Below are 23,287 nucleotides of genomic sequence, written 5' to 3'. Positions count from 1 at the left end.
TGAGAAAATCAACCAAACCATAGTTGGTTCCCTGAGAAGATCAAGAAAATTGACATCCTTTAGTTACACAGGACAAAGGGTGGGGGAAGACCCAAATTTTTAAATCAGGTATGAAAGAGGGAACATTACTACTTGTCTTACAGAAATACAAAAGATTAAAAAGGAATACTATGAACAACTTGATGCCAACAAATTAGATCATGTAGATGAAATGGACAAATTCCTAGAGAGACTCAAACTACAAACATCAAGACCAAACAGACATTCTGAACAGACCTATTGTAAGGGACTGAATTACTAATTTTTCAATTAGCCACAAAGAAATACTAGGCAAAGATGGCTTACTCATGAATTCTACCAAACATTAAACAGAAATTAACAGTAATTCTTCACACGCTCTACCAAAAAAATAGAAGAGAACACTTCCCAACTCATTGTATGAGGCCAGTATTACCCTGATACCAAAACCAGACAAAGACATCACAAATAAAGCCTACTACAGACCAGTATCTCTTATAAATATAAATGCAAACATTCTCAACAACATCCTAGCAAACTGTATCTACCAATATATATATAAAGGAATATATACCATGACAAATTGGGATTCTTCCCAGGAATGCAAAATTGATGCAACATCCAAAAACCCAAAAATGTAATATCAATAGAATAAAGGACAAAAAACACATAATCATCTCAACAGATACAAAAAAAAAAAAAAAAAGCAAAATTGAACACCCCTTCATGATTAAAAAAAACAAACAAAAATGACTCAACAAAGTAGGAATAAAGGAAATGTTCCTAACCCAAAAAGAAGAATCTACAACAACAAAAAACTAACGTCATCCTTAATGGTGAAAGACTGAGTCCATTTCTCATAAGACCAGAAACAAGAAAAGGATGTCCTTTCTTGCGTTTCTATTCAACATTGTGTTGACAGGTCTAGCCAAGGCAATTGGGCAAGAAAAAGAAATAAAAGGCATCCAGATTGAAATGGAAGAAGTAAAACTATATTCACAGAAAGCATGACCTAATATATAGGAACCTCTAACAAATTCACTACAAACTACCTGAATTAATAAACAAGTTCAGCAAGATTAAAGAATGCAAGATCAATAAACAAATATTAATTGCATTTCTAAAGAATAACAATGGACAAACTGGAAATGAAATTATGAAGCAGTTCTATTTACAATCACATCAAAAAGAATAAAATGCTTAGGAACAGAAATGAGAATCTTATACTCTGAAAACACTGTTGAGGAAAATAAGTCCTAAATCAATTGGAAAGACCCATGTTCATGGATCAGAAGACTTAAAATTGCCAAGATGGCAATACTTCCCAAACTAACCTACAGATTCAATGCTATTCCTATCAAAAGGCCACCTGGTTTCTCTACAGAAATTGGAAAGTTTGTCCTAAAATTAGGTGGAAATTCAAAGGACCCAGAATAGTCAAAAATAAAATCACTTTGTGACATGAGTTTGGCAGTTTCTTACAAGCACCAAAACACATACCTACTTTATAAGGCAGCCATTTCACAGCTACGTATTTATCCAAGGATTGAAAGGAAAAGGTTCATCAAATGCTTGTTACACAAGTATTTGTTATAACTTTGTTATAGCTAAAAACTGAAACAACCCAAATTCCAATGAATAGGTGAATGGGTAAACAAACTGTGGATTATCCATGCAACAGAGTCCTACTCAGCAATAAGAAGGAATAAAACTCTTGGTACAGACAAGACCATGGGTGAATCTTAAAATAACTAGGATGAATCCAATTGGCCACATAACCGTCTATACTGCGTATTGTATGATTCCATACATATACAACTCTAAAAAATGCACACCCTCCTCATGACAGAATGCAGACCCGAGGTGCCTAAGGAGGGGAAAGGCAGGGAGGGACAGATGGGGAGTCACTAGGGACAGTACAGGACACTTTGAGGGGTGATGTTGATGTTCTTTGTCTTGATTGTGGGGGTGGTTTCATGGCATATTCACGCATCAAAACTTAGCAAGTTGTACATTTTGGTGTATGCCCACTTTGGCGTATGTTCATTTTACCTCCACAAAGCTACCATCAGGTAAACTCATTAATTACATACACTTGGTGTGACACCACCACACTTCTGCTACAAAGACCTCTGAGCCAGGACTGCCACCGACAGTTTATAAAGAAGTCAGGGCGAAAGACAGGAGCCACGGCGTGTTCTCTCCACCCTTTTGAAGAGAGAAGGGGGTAAACCTCTCCTCGTGTTGTCTTGGGACCAGCCCCATGCAGTGGAACAGGCCCCTCATCATTAGCACCATCACCTACCCGCAGGTCTGAGGCGATTTTGAATAAGGCCTCTAAATTCTTTCTTTGACATTGAGAAGTGGGTCTACCCCCACCTCCACTTGAATATGGATGGGCTGTGGCTGCTTCAGTTCACGGAGTGCAGTGAAGCAAAGCTCCGTGATCTCAGAGGCGGGTCCCAGCAGGCGGGCGGCTTCTGCTGGGTTTGCTGGAACCCCTGCACTTGGATCCCCGAGCTGCCATGTGAGAAGGACGTGCCATAAAGTGAGGAGGCCAAGTCACAGAGGCCACCGTAGAACTCCAGGTGAGAGTTCTATCATCAGATCACTTGCCCTTGGTGAGTAGAAGATTTTCCAGTCACTGCAGCCTCCAGACTGTAAGGCTTCCCAGGCGAGGCTCAGACACCATGGAGCAGCGACAAGCTGTCTCCTCTAGGCCCCGTCTGAATTCCTGACCCAAAGAACCTGTAAGTATATTCAAATGGCAGTTTCAAGCAACTAAACTCCAGGGTAATTTGTTACACAGCAATAGCAACTGATGCAGAAGTAATGCAATAATTAGTTTGGCTTCTTCCGTGCTGAGCTAGGGAGAAATTCAATGTCCTGCCTTGCTTCCAGAGCCCAAAGCACCTACCTATATTACCTGAGCCAAACTGGACAGATGCAGCTGGAACACAGGCCTGACACATTGCTTCTAGAATGGCCTTCATCTAAGTAGAGTCCCTAGTTTGACATGACTTCTTTCCTCCTCTGACTGCCCTCAGGAGAATGAGAAGGCTAAGGGGACAGTGTCAGAAACTGAGCCACACTTGTCAGACAGTCCTGGCCAAAAGCCACCTCTGAGCAAAGACCACCCAGGAGCCTGGCCCAGGAGAAAAAGGAAAGAGACTGACAAAATTATCTCTGCCACCTAAGGGGACATCTGTAACTTTGCCCCATCTTGACATTAGAATGTCTCGCCTTTTGGGACCACAAAAAACCACCAGGGCTTCTAGCACAAGCCCCATCCTACTTTTGAAACTGACCATGTTATATGGACAGAATAGAGGGCTCCACACTTTGGACAGAGTGACTGGTCCAGGGATGGGCATTTGACCAGAGCACAACCATGAGAGTCATTTTATGACATCTGATGTGACTCTGTTCCCAGGCACTAAGGACCACATGAGCCACAGGTGCCAGGGGCCATCTTTGCTAATATCAGGGCAGACCTGCCTGAGAACAAAACCCACATGGGGGAAACAGAGGCAATAGATGGCAGGAGAGAGTAACAATATTCCAGCCATGTTACTGAAATTCTGAGGGTCAGCCATGACTGAAGCTCATATTACCTGAGAGAAATCTTCATGTGAGCCAATAAATTTCCCCCCACACCCCCTTTTTTTCTTTTTTCGCTTAGTTTGAGTTAGAGAGGAGCCTGATCAAGGCTGGGCCCTCTCCTGCCTCTGGTCCTGAAATGCTCCTCTGTGTTCATTCAGCTGAAATGGGCACCTTGTAGTTTCACAGTGACAGAAATAGCTGAGCATTTTTAAAAGGGTAAAATGAGATAATAGATGTAATGTGACTGGCATGGTACCAGGTGTGCACTGAGGACCTCGGTGTGCCTGCTAAATGGCACACCAGTATGAGCTCCCCTGTACTCTGCAAATGAGGCTGCCTCACAGGCTCCCAACTACACCTAGCTCCCAGCCATGCACACCTGATATGGCCACACCTGACAAGCAGTTTGGCCACATACAAGAGTGCCCACTAAAAGAGCCCAATAGTCATAGATCTGATCTGGACAGTTATGCTTTTTTATGAAAGATATAGAAGCAACCAAGTACCTCCTAAGAACCTGGTACACATCCTGCCAAACACCTTTCCCCTTCACAGAAGAATTCACTCCAGATTTCCTTCAAATGATAAGCTCATTTGCTTAAATTAAAAATTTGGTTCACTTTGCAAAAATCTCACTTTTTAAATGACTTTTCAGTGACATCTATTACTGAAAACATTACACCCCCAGAGGAGAATAATCTCTACATTTTTCCCCACATGCACAGACAAGTCACACACACAAACACACCCCACTAAATGTTTTATAATAGAGCCTTGTCAAAAAGTTTTTATAAAACATTTTATTTTATCTGGCAGCCAGAAATGATTTTCAGTTGTCTGGAACACAGGCTGCTAGAGGCTGCTTGTCACAGACAACTGGAAGGGGGAAAGAGCAGATGACAGCTGTAAATTTCAGGATCCCCAAAGACAAAGTGAGTGGCCAAATGCTACGGTGGACATGGTGGTCTCACATGAAGAGAACGCCCACATGGTTCACACTGGCAATAATTAAATCCGAATCATATTCTTAACACAACTTGAACAGTTTCCTTCTTCTTCTGCTATTGCTAAATGCCTTCCCTTTTTAGGTAGTTACTGGTGTATCAGAACTTCAAGTAACTATTCTTTAATATGGTTGAAACTGGAGTAACTTCAAGAAGTCTGTACTGTCAACAGTGGAATCATGAAAAAAAAAAAAGTCATGGGAAAGGAAAACAGAATCGCAGGCTTAGCTAACCGACTGTGCCCTGGGGTCCCCTCCCAGCCTGCTTTCTCCACAGGGTGATGCAGTGTGGGATCCCCCCATGGGAGACCGCGCGGCAGGAGAGGCCACCCCTGGGACGCGGGGACAAATCTCATTCACCTGGACGTACAACTTACAGGTACTCCACGCCCTGGTCTGATGAGGCAAGAAAGCCACATGTGTTTCTTCCCAAGTCATTGTATCCCCAAATCTAGCAATTATCTGGCCCCTACTACAAGCTGGACATTTTGCTGAGGAACACTGATTTTTCACAACACAGATGCCCCAAAGAAAACTGTCTTTAATCACACGATCCCTATGTTCCACTACGGCTGGAAGCTGTAGAACTTCCCTTTTGCTGACGCTGCCCATGGTCCCCTGCTTGCCCCGTGCCAGGGGGCAGTCCTAGGATGGAGCCTCCGCAACAGTTCCACAAGAAGATGGAGGCCTGGAAGAGACACGTGTGCTCCAGGTCACACATTCTGAGCCAGGCTCCAGGCTGAGGACTCACTCTCCCGGGTGCCGTGGAGCCCTCTCCACACTCCCAAACCCATGCCCTCCGGCCGTGTGAACTTCCTGGGCCCTGGCAGGCACCCTGACACTGTACAGAGGGACAGACGACAAAAACTGTCTCCTTCTCTGGAACGATCTCCGCACACCCACGGAGGCCCCGCAGTGGTTGGGACCCAGCTCAGAGCTGGGGGCATCCCAGTGCCCCACTCTGCCCTCGCAGTGCGCTCGGCCCCGCCCAGCCCACCCGGGGTCGGGGTGCCCCGCGTCCGTGGAGCTTGGCCAGCTTCTCCAAGCTCTTCCCCTGCGTCCCCCACCCCCACAGGGTCCCGGGAGGGCCTGATACTCACGGGACGGCGTGAACACAGAGAAAGAGGAAATGCACTTGGAGCATTTGCAGGGGGGCTCCCCAATGGGCTCCCTAAACGCTTCATGAGGCGGGTGCCTTTTAAAACCGGAAAAAAGAACAACTGCACTGTTCTCCGGAGCCTTCAGATGATCAATTGAAAAGAAAAAATCTCTATTTCATAAGGGATGATCAGGGACCCTACAGGGCCAGCTTCGGGGAGGGCAAGGGGACGGAAACGGGGGATCTGGGGGCAGATAACCTGCTGGCAAGAGGCCACATTTCTGTTGAGGGTTTGAAACACAGATGCTCACATCACCGAACAGCCAAGACACCCCTCGCCACCGGGAGACGCACATTCATACTGAAGACAGCAGTTTCTCAAACTCAGAGACAAGCCTACAAGGCCCCAGACAGGAATTGAGGGCCTCGGCCTCAACGCAGCTACGAATACTGGACACGAACTAAATGATTAACTGCTTCACGGAAAGGGCACCGATGGCGCAAACGTGACTCAGACAATCCCTCCGGGACACAGCACAGGTGAGGCACAAACGCTCAGCTATCCCGCTGTCGACTGTCAGCCCCACACAGGTAATGGGCACCTCCACGTCAAGGTCAGAGGTTAGAGGTGGTCGAGGGAAACCAGAACTCCCCCAAAAGTGAGTCAAAAAGCAGTAGCCAGCCTTGACAGTTTATTTTCTGGGAGAAAATTGTACTTCTTTAAGTACTGACATAAAGAATGCCCATCCCCTTCTTGAGGGCCTGGAAGGCCAAGCATGGACTCCCTAAGGGATCCATAGGATCCTGTCCTATATGCTCTGTCTATAAATAATGGCTGTCTCCTTGGAGAGGAGAGCCCCTCTTCCCATCCCCAAACCTGACAGTCCCTGAGCACGGGGTGTGGCATCAATACCCACGGCAGATGCAGGTGAGATCTCTCTGCGTCCCACCCCGGGGGCTGTGGCCCTTCACAGCTGGTCCCAAGACCCCTCCACACCACCGTCACAGCTGACCACTAGTGACGCCTGATATTTTCTGCTCAACTGGGTGGGAGCATTCCCAGCTTTATTGGGCTTTTCCCCTATACGGTTCACTGTCCAGCCCTGTCCAAGCCCAGTGACAGGGAGTTTGATCTATGACTTGCTAATGGATTGAGAAGGTATGAGATCCCTCAGCCTGAAGGCAGTTTGTGCAACCCCACACCCGTTCCAGCAAGCAAATTCCCTGTCTGTTTGTGCACAAGAAATTGCCCGTTGCTTTGAAAAAAAAAAGGCTGTGCAAAATGAACCCACTGCATTCGTGGCTGGAAAACACCCAAGAAAACTGGGCGGCAGATGTCCTGATGAGACTTTTTTGCTAGGCTTTTCCATGAGAAATCAGTGTGCTCAAAAAAGGCTAGACCTTTCTGCAGAGTGGGTAAGAAAATGCAACCCAAAATTCATTTCTTAAAAAGACCAGTCACTCCAGAGTGTCTGTCCCCCTTCCCTTCCTCTGTGCTGGACTTCCTGGCCCACATCCTCCTGCTGGGAGGGAAGCAGGGCGGGCTCCTTTGCTCAGTCACACATTCTCTCCTGCTCTCTCCCTTGGAGGGAACATGAACGCTGCTGATTCAAAAATCAGACACTTCTGCGGGAGTTGGCAGGGGCCTCGATCTCCACCTCAACACCCCCCAAGCCCCGGCCCCTGGAACACCAAGTCAGCACCTTGGCCATGTGCTCACACAGCCACCCAGCCCTCGCCTTCTGGGGGCCACGATCCTTCCTCCAGCCTCAGGGTGGGACCCGCTGCCAGGAGCTTCCTCGAGCCACCTGGACAGCCCCAGCCAGCATGCACTTTAAATAATAAACTGTGCATTCTTGACCCGTCTGCAGCTCGAGGCAGATTTTCCTATTTAAGCTGGAGGCCTTCTCTGCTTTGAGTTACTGAAGTGGGGCGGGTATGTGTTGCATAATAGTACAGGGGAGAACTGGGAAAGACAACACCGCTGTGCTTCCAACTCCTCTGCTTGGTGGAGCAGCATGTGGGAAAAAGGATTCAGACACACACGCACAAAACCTATCACGGTAGCCTTTTCTTCTTCGTCTCAATGCTTGAGTTTTAGATTTTCTTTCTCAATTGAATAATGGGAATATTCAGGAAGAGGTCTAATGCACTCACCCTGCAAGTGATTTTTTCTGTGTTCTTACAAAGAACATGTCCAAAAGATAACTGAAAGATGGAGAAAAAAATTAGTGGTTAGTTAATCACTATGTTTAGACTTATGGGAAAAACACAGTTCTGAAATGTTTCATAGGAAACATACTTATGAATGAGGTAGGCTCAATAATGCCCCCCCAACACAAAGACGTCCGTGTCCTAATTCCCAGAACACGTAACATGTTAACTTACATGCTAAAAGGGGTTTTGCAGATGTGATTAAGGTAAAGATTTGGAGATGGGGAGAGCCTCCTGGGTGATCCAGGTGGCCTGATGTAATCACTAATGTTCTTTATACCAGGGAGGCAGAGGGAGATCTGACCGCAGAAGGGAACTGTCAGAGTGATTCAGCATGAGAAAGAGTCCTCTGCCTGTTGCTGGCTTTGACAATGGAGGCAGGGGCTGAGAGCCAGGGACTGCAGGCAGTCTCTAGAAGCTGGAAGAGGCAAGGAAATGGATTCTCCCCTAGAGCCTCCAGAAGGAATGAAGGCCTATTAACATCTTGCCTTTAGCCGAGTGAAAATGATTTCAGACTTCTGACTTCCAGAACTGTAAGATAATACAGTTGTGTTGTTTTAAGCCACTAAGTTCATGGTAATTTGTTACAGCAGCAACAGAAAAAGTAATACATGAGTCTGGCCTTTCAGCCAGGGTGCCTTAGACACGACTAACACAACAAACAGCAGATAGAGACAAGTGGGATGTTCAGAATGCAGACAAAGCCCCTTGGGATTCCAGGAAACTAAGTAAGGCAATCAAGGGGGTCTTCTTGGAATAGGTGACATCTGAACTGGGCCTCCAAAAACACTACCTTTTTACTGCTCTTGAAAATCCATTAACACAAAAAGGTCATTCCACACAGCTCCATAAGCCAAAGTTTACTTTTTATATACCAAGGGCCTTTTGACCTAGGAATCTGTAATCTACTTTGAACCACATCAAATAATACTTAATATGTCAAGTAAGGGAGGATCTCTATGCACTTCAATGTGAAAACCTAGACAAAATTTGCCACAATTTATCAAAATTGACCCCATGAGCAACACAAAATTTTAACAGGCCAATTTTACAGAAGAAACAGGAAAAGCTATGAAGGAACTAGAGCCACAAAGAAGCACCAGGCTGAGATGGTTCCACAGGGGATTCTACCAAATCTCACAAACCAGACAGCCTCAGTGATTCATAAATTGTTCCAGAGCACTGAAAATAAAGGAAAGCTTCCATGTTTTAAAGCTAGTATAACTTTGATACTTAAGCTGAGGGTGATAGTGTACACACACACACACGCACAGCACACACACAAATTAGAGCAACATCATATATGCATAAGGATGCAAAAGAGCCTCAATAAAACATTAGCAAATAAATTCAATATCAGGAAATAATAAACCACAACCAAGTGAGATTTATACCAGGAATTCAAGGTTGGTATACTATTAGGAAACCATTTATATAATATACCATATTAATACATCTAAGGAGAACAATCACACGAATGCCCCCACAATGTTGCAAAGGCCTTCAGAAAATCCAAAACCCATGTCTTCTTTTACAAATTACTGTCACAATGGCCAAATCTGAGACCACTGTGCATCAAAAGAAATAATAAATGAGTATTCCATGGAGTAAAATATGAAGTCCACACAGACATAAATAAATAAATGTGGGAGAAGAGGAAGCTCTCCTTGGGGGTGAGCACCAACTAAAAGTGTGGAGGAAAGAATGGAGTTAGAAAAGCACGAGACTGAAGCCATTGCAATAATAACTGATTCTGCCAAGAATTAAGAGATGCTAAAACCAGTGAGTGAAGGTTTGAAGAACAGCATATTTATATGGTCTCAAAATATTCCACAAATTACTTGCTACTTACATACAGGAAGATAGTAACTTTCCAACAGAGTAATCTAGAGGCACACCTGAGCGAAGTAACCAAAGTTGACACCCCAATAATGTGACAACCCAGCCACATGGGCCTCCTGATAAGAAGCATGAACAGAACACATCATGCCCAGGTATTCCTGCCGAAATCGCAGAACCCATGTCCAGTCATGAAGAAACATCAGCAAAACCAAATGCAAAGATCACCTCCGAAATTAGTAGATGGCACATATATTTTTGAAACGTCAAGATCAGGAAAGACAAACACTGTGACTGACCCGGATTGGAGGGGACTCAGACGGGACAACAAAATGCAACGTGTTACTCCAGATTGGATTCTGCACCAACAAAAGCTATAAAAGACATTACTGGGACTACTGGCAAAATTTAAATATGAATGGTATATTAGATAATAGTATTGTGTCAAAGTTTCATATCCTGAATTTGATAAATACACAGTGGTTAGTAAGAGTTCTTAGGAAATAGAAACGGAAGTATTTATAAAGGGGTATGATGTCGGCAAATTACTCTTGGGCGGTTCAGAAAAAGTGTGTGTGTAGGGGGAGAGGACTGGGGAAGCGGAAAGGGACAGAAGGAGAGAGGCAGGCAGGGGAGAGAGGGAGAAAGCAAACAACAGGACAAGTGGGGAAAATGCTAATGAGTGCTGAGTTGGGTAATGGGCATGCCAATGCTCCTGGCAGCTATATCAAAATAAGCTGATGAAAAGTAAGGGGAACACAAGGAAAGGGGACAAGGATAAGAGAGCTCATAGTTAATTTTGAGTCTGGGTGACTGGAAAAAAAATCAGGTCGGAACCTTGGGTGTTAGGCTGGTGGAGGCAGGCATCGTCAGACAAACATTTGGTCCAGAAACACCGAGTCACGGAGAGTGATGGCAATTCCAGCCAACCACTGGAGGTGTGTAGATGGGACACGGGAAGATGAGGGGCTTGAGACAGAGACTGGGAATGCAGTGAGGGGCGACTGCTATAGGGTGGGGCCAGAGAAGTACCAGGGCAGCAAGGAAAAGAAGAAGCAGCCCAGACCACAGGCTTACCTTGGAAAGGGCTGGAAGGCCAGGCAGGGGAAGAAGGGGAGCCGGAGCAGGTCAGGAGAGAGCACAGGAGCGAGGCATCCCTGCTAGCAATGCTTCCTTGATGCCAGGAAAATAAATACGGCTGAGCAAATGCTCCCACGGCATAAACCAGGGTTGGGTTCTGAGGGGAACACTTCAGTCCCACTGAGGCCATCTGGTCCCAGAGGTAAACAGAAAGAAGAGAATTGCAAAAGTTTGCTAAAAAGGCATATTGGAGGCCTACAGTTGGATGGGCAGTGCAGGAAGCAAGACTTCCACCCATGCCTCTGCTTCCAATTTCAGGAGCAATGAGCCACTCAGAATACCCCACCCTGTATCTGGACACCCCGCTTCATGTTGCAAGGCCCAACTGTCAGTCTGGTGGCTGGGTCCTCATTCCCTTTGTTTTTTCCCTCTACCACCCTGCCAAGCAACCACCCTGGGAATCAGAAGGTCCTTCCAACCAGAACACAGAAGGAAGGGAAGATCAGGGGACTGGGGGCCCTCCCTAAAGCACATCCAGAATGAGACTGGTAATCAGTTTTCAATCCAAGGGACAGCATTCCCCCACTGGAGTGTCAGCTCCGTGAGGTCTGGGACTTTTATCCTTGTTCACTGCAGGATGAATGCCCAGGAATGGGCCTGACACACAGTCAGTAGCAAATAAACATTGGCCAAGTAGTAAATCACTGCCCTGGATAACCGGGCATATTACAGTCCAAATACAGAGACCTATAAATAAAATATACTCAAGCCAATTTAGAGAAAACACAGACCCACAGTCACTGAAAGCTTAAAAGCATACAGAATAGAATGGATATTTACATGAAGATTCATTCAAACACTTCCCCTCAGCTCTGGTTTATCCATTTTTCCTGATTCTCCATGAATGAGAAAGAAGGACCTCCAAAGAGAAACACATGAGCGAGCTTGGGTGGGTCCCTCCAGGCAAGAGGGAGTTCCCTTCCAGATGGCCTGAGCCTCCAGCTGGCCCTCCCCAAGCCGCCAGAAGATTCCAGGTCTACAGTGTTCTGTCCACTCCTTTGGAGATCTCAGAGCCATTTTTGCTGAATGACTAAATATTTAAAAGGAAGGAAGGATGGAAGAGGGAAGGGAGGTTGCCATAGATTAACTGATTGTTCATGCAGGAAGAATTTAACTGCATATACAGGAATTTTTAGAGGGTAACAAGCTTTCTTCAATTGTTAACATTTTTAAATGGTGAGGTATCCTTGCACTGCACACTGCCCCACCGCCAGGACACCGGCAGAAGCCTCTTCAGGTATCTTCCCTGTAGTGCTCCATGTCACCCCAACTTCTCTTACCACTGTGGTGAGCAGCTCATGCCCACAGGGCCCCTCCTCAAGTATATGACCCCGGCCTCACTTTTTTTGCAGGCTCTCACACCTCAAAAAAGCCCACTTGTTCTATTCACAAAAGCAGCCCAGAAATCTGGGAGATGAGAGCCGCTGGGTAAAACCCCAGTTCCCCACTTTCTGCAGCCTTGGGACAGCTCTGGAAGCTTCCGTGCACTCCTGAGTTCCAGCTGTAGGGAAGAAGTCCCTGTTGCCCACCACAACAGCCTTGGCACACACACCCCTTCCACTAGCCTTTCCACTGGATTCCATTCGATGCTGCTCCTCTCCGTCTCTCTCCTCCTGACTCCTGGGACCCCTCCCTCCCTCACACTAACCACCTGTACCCAAGTCCTCCACTCAGGCTTGGCTTTTAGGAAGCCCACTCTGTGAACATTTTCCATAAAGAGATGATACATACACACACGTATGTGTTTTAATAATACTTTCCACTTAAAGAAAACCCATTTGCATTAGTTCATTTAACTCTCAGCAACATGGTGAAGTCAAATTATTAAGAAAAGTCTTACCTTTTGGATACTAATATAGATGAGGAAACATAGGAATAAGAGAAGTTAGCTGTCCTTAGGAACTTCTACATGCTGGGGGGTAGCTTCAGACCCTGCCCAGGGCCACCAAGCCCAGGCCAGGGCCGTGTTCACTCCGAGGCCACACAGGCAGACCGCGTCCACATTACAGCATCTTACAGCCTCCACATCCACAGAGGCATACAGCCTCAGGGAATAATAAAGGCAACAGTAATAATAATAGTAATAGCAATGATGGTTTTATAGAGTGATATTATTGGGTTTTAATTTTATTATTCCCAAAGGGTAATGAATAAGCATCCTCTACCCACCCAAACACCCCAAAAGAATATCCAAAAGTTTTCCTCAGTCATCGGTCTTAAAAAGAAATAGAATGAGATCAAAGGGACTTGGATGAACACATGGTTCATATAAAGCAAATGGCAGGATCAGAGATTCCCCTAAAAGCTTGTAAGAATTAAGTCTAGAAGACAACAGCAAACGCAGAAATGATTATTACTCAGCTCTCACAATGCAGAAGGTGCCCCGCAGGCTTTTCTAGGAAGGGCCTGGTGCCAGAGAAACACTCTCTGGTGATCTCAAACATGCCCCCCTATCTACGCCCACAGGCACCGGGCAGCCACACGATGTGGATGGGGCCTCCCAGCCTCACAGGAGGCAGAAGCGCTGTCTGACCCTCTAGTCTTGCAGGGCAGGTCTTCGCTTAGCTGACTGCCACCATCTGCACCAGAACCTTCCCGATATTGCGGTGGGCACACATCAGAAAGACCACAGGGCACCCCAGGAACACATTGCCAGGAGTGTGACAGCAGCTCCCCATTGCCCAAGGGAACAAACTCAGGCTCCATGGAATGTGTACATCACTGAGTATTTCCTTGGGCAACACCATCAAAAGAGACAGCACGTGTACTTGAAGTCAGCAAAGGAAGCAGCGAGTGACTGGTGTGCTGATTTACTAAGGTATTAATGTGGTGTCTTCTGTTATTGTGACCAGGTAGCCCTTGTGTTCCTTGCTGCGGGCGCTTTGTAGGGTCCAAAGCAGAAGTTGTCCAGGCATGGCCACCATCCCCAGCTGTAGCTCCTAAACCCTGAGCTCCTGGAAAGATAACATGAGGGGAAGGGTTTCCCTTGAGAGGAGAGGTAGGGGCTGAAGCAGCAAATGCAGAGGGGTGACCTCTCCAGCCTGGGGAGGGCATGGCTGGGACCTCTGAGCAGCAGGGAGGCACCCCACACTTGCATCCCCCAGAGGGTGGATGGGAACACTGAGCTGGGTTCCAGGCACCACAGCCACACTAGAAGGTCCCCATCATCAAGGATGGCCCACTTAGATTGAGAAATTCCATACTCAGAACAGGAGGTGAGTGATCCGAGGCCTCAACCAACCAACGGAATTAGATCCAAATATTGGCCGGAAGGGTGAAGGGCCACAGTGAGATAAGCCATCTGGCCAGGCCCCTGAGTGGCTGGGCAACTCCACTCCCAGGCACAGGCCTTCTCAGAACTGACAGAACCCATGAATCCTCACATCCAAACCTCACAATGATGGGAGAAATGTGGAAAATATGCCACAGATATACCACAGAACACTAAGATAAAAATGTTTTTAAACCTGCAGAGAAAAGATTATTTATCTGACTCTACAATCAATGGCTATTAGACCTTTCATAGCAAAAACAGAATTCAGAAGACAGTGGAATAAAGAATACATTCAGCCATGGACATACAATGGGGAAATGACAGTCTCTTCAACAGACGGTGCTGGCAAAACTGGACAGCTACATGTAAGAGAATGAAACTGGATCACTGTCTAACCTCATACACAAAAGTAAACTCCAAATGGATCAAAGACCTGAATGTAAGTCATGAAACCGTAAAACTCTTAGAAAAAAACATAGGCAAAAATCTCATGGACATAAACATGAGTGACTTCTTCATGAACATATCTTCCCGGGCAAGGAAAACAAAGGCAAAAATGAACAAGTGGGACTATATCAAGCCAAAAACTTCTGTACAGCAAAGGACACCATCAATAGAATGAAAAGGTATCCTACAGTATGGGAGAACATATTCATAAATGACAGATCCGATAAAGGATTGACATCCAAAATATATAAAGAGCTCACATGCCTCAACAAACAAAAAGCAAATAACCCAATTAAAAAATGGGCAGAGGAGCTGAACAGACACTTCTCTAAAGAAGAAATCCAGATGGCCAACAAGCACATGAAAAGATGCTCCACATCGCTAATCATCAGAGAAATGCAAATTAAAACCACAATGAGATATCACCTCACACCAGTAAGGATCGCCATCATCGAAAAGACAAACAACAACAAATGCTGGTGAGGTTGTGGAGAAAGGGGAACCCTCCTACACTGCTGGTGGGAATGTAAACTAGTTCAACCATTGTGGAAAGCAGTATGGAGGTTCCTCAAAATGCTCAAAATAGAAATACCATTTGACCCAGGAATTCCACTTCTAGGAATTTACCCTAAGAATGCAGCACTCCAGTTTGAAAAAGACAGATGCACCCCTATGTTTATCGCTGCACTGTTTACAATAGCCAAGATATGGAAGCAACCTAAGTGCCCATCAGTAGATGAATGGATAAAGAAGATGTGGTACATATACACAATGGAATATTATTCAGCCATAAGTAAAATACAGATCCTACCATTCGCAACAACATGGATGGAGCTAGAAGGTATTATGCTCAGTGAAATAAGCCAGGCAGAGAAAGACAAGTACCAAATGATTTCACTCATATGTGGAGTATAAGAACAAAGGAAAACTGAAGGAACAAAACAGCAGCAGAATCACAGAACCCAAGAATGGACTAATAGTTACCAAAGGGAAAGGGACTGGGGAGGATGGGTGGGAAGGGAGGGATAAGGGCGGGGAAAAAGAAAGGGGGCATTACGATTAGCATGTATAGAGTGGGGGGGCACGGGGAGGGCTGTGCAACACAGAGAAGACAAATAGTGATTTTACAGCATCTTACTACTCAGATGGACAGTGACTGTGAAGGGGTATGTGGGGGGTCATGGTGAAGGGGGGAACCTAGTAAACATAATGTTCTTTCTGTAATTGTAGATTAATGATACAAATAAATAAATAAATAAATAAAAACCACAGGCTCAAAAAAAAGAATACATTCACAGTGTTGAGAAAAGATAAGACCCAACCTAGATTCTATATTCAGCTAAACCATCAAGAGTATGGGGGAAATAAAGACAGTTTTGGAAAAAGCAAAGATAAGATATTAACCACTCACAAACCCTAGTTAAAAAATGTTCTTTAAGAAGGACATTAAACACAGAAGTAGGTTGTAAGAAATATTACTGAGCAAATAAGCTGGTAAATATGTAAATACATCTAAATAATTCTAACTGCAAAAACATAAAATACTGATGATTAAGTGTGAGAGGACAAAAGCAAAAATATAATTAAATTAATAGACATAAAAAAATCAAAGTTAAGGCATTGAAAGGCTCTTGTATTCTGAAAGATAGCTGATACCTTTAGACTTTCTTAAGACAATTTTTTAAAGTAACAATAACAACAAAAATGTTGACTAGATTATATAACTTCCACACCAGTGGAAGAAGGGTTAATGAAGAAAAGCTGGTGAAACCAACAGGAAGAGAAACAACAGCTAAAAGAAACAGAAGCAAACAAAAAGCAAGGTGTCATAAACAGAAAACAAAATATAAGATGGTAAGAATAATGTAATTGTATCTACTGATACACTGTAAATGTAAAATACTAACTTGCCAGTGAAAAGACAGATATTATCAAATTGGACATTTCTAAAAATTCAGATACATATTACTTTTAAGAAACACCTAAGAAACATGCAGGCAGACAAGACCAGCACCACTATCTCAGTGTTACAGATGAGAAAACAGAGGCAGTTACGGGCTGAATTGTGTACACTGACCCTCAGTACCTTAGAACATGACCTTGTTTAAAGATGGTGTTTAGAAAGGTAATTAAGAGAAAACAAGATCATCTGGGTAGGCTCTAATGCAATAAAACTGGTGCTTATAAGGAGCTTAGGACACAGAGAGCCACAGAGAGACTATGTGAAGGCACAGCGGGGAGGAGATGGCCACGCAGAAGTCAAGGAGAGAGACCTCAGGAGAAACAGACCCTGCTGACACCTTGATCTTGCACTTCTAGCCTCCAGAGCTATGAGAAAAAGATGCCTGCTGTTTAAACCACCCAGGCTACTTTGTCCTGGCACCCCAGCACACTGACACAGAGGCACAGAGGGGATGGGTGGCTCTTCTGGGGTCACACCTGAGGGAACCAGAATTGGACTTCTAGCAACATTCTTCTTTCTCATTCTCCTAGACCAGTAATTCTTAAAATATTGGCGTCTGCTTTTAGTCTTATTTTTATGTGTAAATAAGTACTTAAAATATGACCATGGAGAAACCCAAAGGAGCAATGTAATTCCACTCCTTTTGGGTTCTTCTTCCAGTTAAGATGCGGCCTCTGGAAGACCATCCCCACCACTGAAACAACAAAAGACACGGGATAAACTAGGAAGTCATATATACTTTTTTACCCACTGGAGAACTGAAGTCTCAATGAAGTTTAGAGAAACCAAACTTCAGAAGGATTGAGTCCTTCCTAAGTGAGCACAGACCAGTGGCTACAACACTGATCCCTGGCCCACAGGTGGGCTGAGGAGCTAGGCAGCATCTCACAGACGACCTTGTGTGGAGGAACCAGCCAAATTCTCATCAGCCACATGATGGCATGATGGATCGGCTGGGCTTGTGGTGCCCAGAATCTGTTCCCCCAGGCTTTTACCAAGTATGTGATGGCTTGCAGGAAGTCAGGATGAGGATGGCAAGGGGAACGGGATCTCCATCGTGAGGTGGGGGCTGAGATCTCCAGATCCTGCCTTTCTCACATCTGAAACCAGTGGTGAGCTCAAAGTGATTAAAGATGCAATCCGAGGCAACCCGCCTCAATTCCTCATTAAACCGAAGAGTTTATCTCCTCAGCAGAGCTGCCTCTTCATCATCCAGCCGAGGAAAAAGCTGTCAGACGGGGAGAGAACCACGGAGCGGCTCAGCCTGGAGAGGCCTTACTGGGGTCCCACCTCCCGCTCCACGTCTCAGTTCCAGGAGCCCCTAGCAGTGATGTCAGTGTGTAAGCCAGTTTGATTTCTGTCACTTCCAACCAAATGAATCTCAATTGGTACAAAGCACAAGTCCCAACCATAGATCAATGTTAATTATAAATAATTTTATAAATTATAAGTAAAAATTATTTATTATAGAGGACATATGCATACTAGGACACATGCAAAATTCCTGCATAAATTGGCAGTGCACAATTTCTTCATAGTTATGATATCCTCTAAACACTCACTAAAATTTATAAAATGAACCAAACAATATGATTGATTTTTTCACTGCAATTGATTTACTTCCCAGACACCATTACTGCATGGCATGTTTGTGTTCTAACAAGCCTACCACCACTACAAAGTGTTATAGAATGCCTATTTTGACAGTGCCTCGGGGCAAATTAGTTTTGTTATTTTACCATCTAGCTCAGCCATCCGCATACTACATCTGCCATGGTAAAGGAGGAGACAGAGGTTCAGATGCAGATTCACTGTCTTGCCTGAGGGTTTCAGCCCCAGGCAAGTTCACTATGGATTCAGTGAGATCAAGAAATGGCCATGGAATATTCTTGGGGTAAAAAGGGTTGTAACTGGCTTTATTCTCCCAGCAAGCAGAAGAATCCATCTGCATCCAGCAGTCTTTCTATAGTGACTCAGTCAATAATAGCTTATTGCCTAGGTGTGGAAGCAGTAGCCTAGCAGCAGGCCAATTACATCATCAAGTAATTAAGGGTCTGGTGAGGATCCTGGCCATAGGAACTTCCATTTCCCCTACACTCACCTAAGCTCTACTTTCAAGTAAACTGAGTGCTTCATGGAGGAAGAAGAGTTACTAGAATCTGCCACAGCTCCCTGGGCCAGCTGGCTCCTCCAAGGCCATGTCCACGGTCGGGGTACCACAAGACCAACAACAAGGCACAATGATGCTTGTGGCAGCTGTGTTCAGCCATAAAGAATACATTCCCATGGGAAATCTTGGATTAATCTGATTAACCTTTCTGGGAGACTTCAAAAATGTATTTTGCTGTAAATTAATCCCAGTACATTAATTTTCCCAGTTTCCAAACTCTCAATGATTATAAGTTAATCCATACTAGCTAGGACCTAATGGACTGCTTATTAGCTAAACCTATTTGAAGGTCCATTAGCTTTCTCAACACAGCAATAAAGTGTGCTGAATATTTCACACAAAGCAAGAAGGACCAGAAAGGAAATATAGACCTTTCTCCTGTGTCTGTTCCTACCTAGGACAGAGCCTGAACTGCCACCACCTTAAATATACTTATTGTTCCCATTCAACAGAGCACATTGATGTTAGATTTGGGGGCAGGAAGGGGAGATTATTTTTTAAGCAAATTCAGAAATTTTTCTCTGCAGCTTTGCATGGCTGCTCTTGTTTTAACTTTGTTTCCACCATATCCTCCCCACCCTGGTTTTGTACCTTATTTTATTTCCTTCTAAGCTAAACAGTCTATCAAAAGTGTGCCTTGAAACAGGCCTGGGACAAAAATGCACACACAAGCACAATATATTGTGTTGTCAGCAATCCCTGGTATCACACCCCTAAGGAGGATGGCAACTGGGCATTAGATCCCATGATATCACCCACAGGCACCCTGGGTTTCTGACCACTGCTCAGCAGTTAATGAGCACTGGCTTGAATGAATGGAAGGCAAGTGAGAATGAAACATATCTGCCCTCTGATTTCGGGTTCTCACCTGAGAAAACCCCCTTCTGATGGTCCACAGGTGCAATTACTCATGCTTAATACTCCTTAGCGCAGTGTTTCTCAGTGCCAGCTGATCATTAGGACCACCTGGGGAGGTTTTAAATCGCCAGCTGCCCAGGCTACACCAGAGACCTATTAAAGCAGCTCCCCTGGGGCAGAACCCCAGTGTGAGTGGTTGTTAGAGCTCCCCAGGTTATGCCAATGGACAGCCGGTGCTGAGAACCACTGCCCTGGAGTAATCCTCCCTCCCTGGAAACAGTACGTCCAGATCAGCTGCAAAAAATGCACAAAGATTTAGAATGACCAGCAGTCATTTACTCTAAAAGCAGATGAAACAAAAAATGATTCACCAAGACTGACCTGAAAAGAACCAGGCAGCTAACATTTAAAATAACACACCAACATAAGCCCAGGCACAACCAGCCACTGGACTTACCAAAACCCCTGCTTCCTCCTAACAGGCCTTTTTGAGTTACTAGTAATTTTATGCTGAAGTTTATCTTCCCGGCTTTTGAAAGGTTTAGGAAGGAACAGAGCAAAACCCTAAATTAACATTCTCTCTCCAGCTACCACTCAAAGCTCTACTGGGACTGCAGCAATGGCCTTGGTCCAGCAAATCACCTACTGCCTCCCATCGAGTGCAGGCTAGACTAAGGAGGGTGACTCCCTGGACAGGAGCAGGTCTGTATTCAGCAGCTGAACCGAGCCTCAAGGCTCTTTTACAAATAACAAAGTTGGTCTAAAGGAGAGTCATATAATCAATTTATTTCCAAGGTCATTGGAACACTAAAGCAAGACACATTATATTTTTATACAATGATAAGTCTTTAAATTACAAAAGCACCACTGGAAAAAGTTAGCTGTGGGATCCTGTACACTCCAGGTTGGAAATGCCACCTGTGAGCAGATTGTCTGTCTTCATCAGGGGACCCATGGAGGCAGACTGCTAGTGACTCAGCACCACGAAATGTTCAACAGCAGACGGATAATCCACAGTTGCTCAAATAGAGGCACAGAATATAAAAACTCTGGGTTCTCACTCCAAAACAAATGCACAAGTCACACGCAGACCAATCAGATCAGATATTGAAGGACGGGCCAGTGTGTGGCATTTTTTACAGCAGTGGTTCTTACACCTTAGTGTGCACTGGAATTAGAGGGATGGCCTGTGAAGCCACTGGTTACCAGGCACACCCAGAAAGCTTCTAAGTCAGGAGTTCTGGGGTGCGCAGAGAACCAGCAATAGCAGGCTCCCAGGAGATGCTGACGCTGCTGACCCAGGGCCACATTCTGAGAATCACTGCTGCCCAGCTCCTCCAGGTGACTCTAATTAGTGCAGCCAGGCCTGAGAAACCCTGCATTATGCACAGGGGGCCCCGGGAAAGAATTTTCATCCTTGCTTTGCCACCAACCTGGGGTTTGATAACAACCCATCAAGGTTTTTCAGGCTTCAACTTGCTCCTGATCTACAAAATTGAGGCACTGCATGAATGAGATCCTAGATGCCTTTCTTCTTCAAAGGGCTGCTACACATGAAATGCTGACATTAATACGCATAGAAAGCAAAAGGAAGTGGCCTCAGGGGCCAAAAAAAAAAAAAAAAGCCTTCAAAATACAGGGAAAGGTAAATTCTTGCTCATATGACAGTGCATTTGGGGACACATCAATAGGGGTGAGCCAGCAGACATGCAACAGTGCCACATGGCATGTGCTGGCAGCCATGCTGTGTCCCAGCCTCACCTGTTAGAACCTTGCAGAGCTGCCCAGGTATCCGGGCCTCGGTGGAAGGGTTGGGTGTCGAGGACCATTTGCGCCTGATAAGATGCTCTCGTTCACTGGGCAGGCCCTGGGAATTGTTGAGGGGCTGGATTAGCACCTGCTCCTGCCCAAGCTGGATGAGGCCAACCTGTCCAGAAAGAGGAAAATGGGGCATTGGTTATGCTCACACACACACACCTGAAACCCCAACAGCCCGAGGGCAGCGAGACCACCACATCTGGGATTTTTCTCTACAGGTTGCTCCAACTGTCAGAGCCCAAGAATGAGCCTTTGTGTAACTTGAAACATCCTCCCCTGCAGTTGTGTTGGGGAGGGGAGCACAAGGTTGGGGGTGCAACAGCACCCATTTTCCAGGCTCCCTTTCAAAGAAGATGTATTACTTTGTTATTTAATAAAAAAGAAACTTTATTTTTAAAATTACTTCTGAAATCATCTCCTACGAGTCCACTTGAGGAGACAAGCCCAAAAGTGTTGGGAACGAATGACAATTACACCCTTAATGGGAAGATGTGTCTTGCCCCTGGGCAGATTTAGAACTAAACAGAGTACGGAGGCAGTCAGACCTGGAGAATTAATCGTTTTTTGGTGAGGGATTTGTACATTTTTTCAGAACTTGTAAAGTTCGAACAACTGGACTGAGTATCCAGTGGATTAGATTTGTGATTCTAATTTAAAGTGCATCATTAAGACTTGTGATTTTAAAATCTTATGACATTTATAAGCAGTCTTAGAACATAGGAAAGATCTTGAGATTTCCCATTTTTGTAAGATTCACTTACTAGGTTTATAAAAATCACTTAAGTACTTGCAACGGGTTTGTGTTTTAATCAGACAACTAAAAAATGGAAATGAAATTGAGTATGTTGGATTCCTAAATGCTATTTTAAAGGTCTGAAAGGTGTTAATCACCAAGTATGTAAGTGGGGACAAATATTATCCAAAGCTCCCTTAAAAGGGAGGACAAAAACTTGCTGGATTATAAATAGCACATGATTTGCAAATGGAATGAAAAATTTAAGAACAAAGATTTTTAATTTGTTGCTTTAATAGAATGAATGTTAATTCGAAAACAAATCCATATGATGTAGGGGACTTCTTCCCTCACTTGGCACCAATGCTGACAGCATTAAGTCAATTTGCCCAACGTCCCCAGGACACGGTCTTCTAGCTTCCCTCCCCATGCGGGCACCGAGCAGGTAAACCTCCCTCAAGGGTCCCACTAGGCCAGGGCTTGAGGAGACCTGCGCTCGCACAGTGGCTGTGCAGCCCCTGGTCTCTCCTGTGGGTCCATGCGTGGAACCACTTTTGCCAGCAGACTCAGGAGATGGGGCAGATCAGTTTTAAGCCGTCACACACATCCTTTCTTCTCTCCCCCACACTATTTTCTAAAGGCCATAACGTACTATAACAGTGGGTCTCCAACTACAGCGTCAAAAATCACCTGGAGGTCTTGGGTAAGCCCCAAGAAAGTGCATTTCTAAATAGTCCCCCGATGATGCTGATGCTGCCCGTCCGGGAGCACACTTTGAGAAGCACTGCTCTCCACCCCAGCACAGCGATCCCTCCAGGCTCGAGGACAGAGCTCACTCAAGCCAAAGGACAGACCCCCCGTCTGCATTCCGAAAGCGTGCATCAACCTCAAGCCTCTTGGGAAGTGAATCATATCAACTAATAAGATCACCTACAACCTTGAGTCCTCAGATAAGACCATACTTACTGCTCTAAGCAGATTTCAAGGTTTCCATTTCATTAGAACTTCTGCCAAGAACAACTTAGAAATTTACTGCACAAATAACTGTCTTAAGGTGGCACTGCATGATCTGCAGGAAAGCGTGGCTTTCTTACCTTTCTTTTGAAGC

General features: G+C 45.0%; 1 protein-coding gene across 6 annotated transcripts in view; it reads right to left on the bottom strand.

Moving 5' to 3' along the window:
• ADAMTS17 (ADAM metallopeptidase with thrombospondin type 1 motif 17) overlaps positions 1-23,287 on the bottom strand; it is a 317,548-nt gene that overhangs the window by 286,829 nt on the left and 7,432 nt on the right. For all 6 annotated transcript variants that reach the window (XM_057494727.1, XM_036878662.2, XM_036878663.2 and 3 more), the window contains exon 3: positions 21,390-21,555. In XM_057494727.1, coding sequence (XP_057350710.1) covers positions 21,390-21,555 — 166 coding nt within the window. The remainder of the gene's footprint in view (positions 1-21,389; positions 21,556-23,287) is intronic.

The sequence above is a fragment of the Manis pentadactyla genome, chromosome 18 (genome assembly GCF_030020395.1).
Source record: "Manis pentadactyla isolate mManPen7 chromosome 18, mManPen7.hap1, whole genome shotgun sequence".
In the NCBI taxonomy this organism is placed as follows: Eukaryota; Metazoa; Chordata; class Mammalia; order Pholidota; family Manidae; genus Manis; species Manis pentadactyla.
Note: the sequence above shows the minus strand (reverse complement) of the source record. Positions and strands in the feature narration are given on the sequence as shown.